At 33.5% G+C, this 1799-nt stretch overlaps 1 protein-coding gene across 1 annotated transcript in view; it reads left to right on the top strand.

Annotated features, from left to right (window-relative positions):
* The window catches only part of LOC119589043 (cation-dependent mannose-6-phosphate receptor-like), a gene marked incomplete in the record, with an annotated part of 12304 nt that overhangs the window by 5607 nt on the left and 4898 nt on the right, over nucleotides 1-1799 (top strand). Inside the window, 4 exon segments of the mRNA XM_037937620.1 lie at nucleotides 290-407; nucleotides 749-867; nucleotides 1061-1151; nucleotides 1459-1680. Coding sequence (XP_037793548.1) covers nucleotides 290-407; nucleotides 749-867; nucleotides 1061-1151; nucleotides 1459-1680 — 550 coding nt within the window.

The raw sequence follows: 1799 nt of genomic DNA, 5'->3' as shown, positions 1-1799 counted from the left end.
AGTGTTAAAAATCTATCAGCTCTAAGAAACATAGGAATAGTATTATTAAATGGTTATTGTTTGATACAATTTACTGGGGATACACAGTGCCATCTGTGAACTTCTCAGGAAGCTCACAGTATTGTTTACATTTAAGACCGTTCAAGATAATGAGGTTTGTGGTTGTCTTAGTTAGTATTGACTGTTTTTATTTCTTTCCACAAAATTGGTCAACAAAAGAGTAAAAAAAAATTATCAAAGTTGTAACTAGTACTTAGAATGATGGCAGTACTTTTGTCTTCTCTTTCAGGTTTAAGGAACTGACTGCTAGTAATAAATCGGACACAAGTTTATATTCATATAATCCTTGCTACAGTTATGTCTTCCCACCTGATGGTCAAGAAATGTCATGTGGCAAAGATGTGGCTGTAAGTGGCTTTACAACTTTTTCTTGTATTACTCATGGAACGAGGTTCAAAAGCAAGATTAGTCCACCTACTTGGTAGATTTTGCAAAAAAGATTTTAAGGGGAGAATGTAAGAGATAACCTCCATAAGAAGTTAATATCAAAGGGAAGACTTTACATATTGCAGGTGTGATAGTTGGCTCCATGCATGGTGTATGTTGAATTACAATGGTAATTTTGTTTGTTATGGTGAAATATGTATCAACATTATAAGAAGGTAGATGCAGAATCAAGTTACTCTTACTTGTACTCAGTACTTTGTGATTCCATACAAATTATGCTATCTTCATTTTCTGTTTTCAGGTGTGTCAGTCCAGTACCTCAGGTCCTATTAATATTGGGAAACAGAGTTTTGCAAAGTTTCATTTTGATAATTCAACAGACCAGTGGATACTTTCATATTACAATGACATTGGAGATAGGTGAGTAATGGAAACCTGCATCCAAAAATATTTTAGATGATATGTGATGAATTTATGATTTTGAAATGTACTGACAGTTGTCATAAAAAAATTTTTGTTAAAGACATTTCACAGATTATTGAAATGGAATTTATTACAAATCATAGTTGCATTAAGATTGATTACATTTATTTGTTTTTCCTTTTGATTACAGGTTGTCAAATGTTATTTTACAGTGTACTGATAATGACATTGACGTTCTTGAAGTATTTGGTGAAACAAAAGGCCAGCATAGGAGTGTATTTGTAAGTTGAATGTTTACATAAATTATATTTTTTCATACAAAATACTGTAAAATGGTTCCCTACTTGTAGCCTAGAATAAGAAGGAAGTAGATCTACATAGGCGTCTACTTAGGATCTCATTTTTTAATATATAAAATTCCTTTATATGTTAGTCAGAACAGGTGGTTAATATTATCTTCGTATAGTAAAAATGTGTAGTCTGCATGTTATTAAAATATTTTTAAAATCTTCTAATATATTGTGCACACACACAAAGCCTGAACAAAGTTTCAAATATTCTGAAAAACACAAACTTCTTTCCCCTCAGAACATGACCCTGAAATCCAAGTGTGCATGCATAGGGGGCTGTCTGACTCCTATCCTACCCCACGGCATGTCTGTTGGGTCGCTGTTCCTGCTGTTGCTCCTCATCTTCATTTGCGTGTACCTGACAGTGGGATACCTGTACCGTCGCTTTGTTATAGGTGCACGGGGCATTGAGTTGCTCCCGCACCTTAGCTTTTGGATGGACTTTCCGTATCTTGTTCAGGTACATATATATAGCTTGTTTCATTTTTAATTAAATGATCTTTTTATATTGTTATTGATTGCTGTATTTATTGTGTTGTTTACACACAAATGCATTTGGCTGTTCATTTATCTAAGTAG

This window comes from Penaeus monodon, chromosome 25, assembly GCF_015228065.2.
Source record: "Penaeus monodon isolate SGIC_2016 chromosome 25, NSTDA_Pmon_1, whole genome shotgun sequence".
Taxonomy (NCBI): Eukaryota; Metazoa; Arthropoda; class Malacostraca; order Decapoda; family Penaeidae; genus Penaeus; species Penaeus monodon.
The sequence above is the reverse complement of the archived record's forward strand: the minus strand, read 5'-3'. Positions and strand labels throughout refer to the sequence as shown.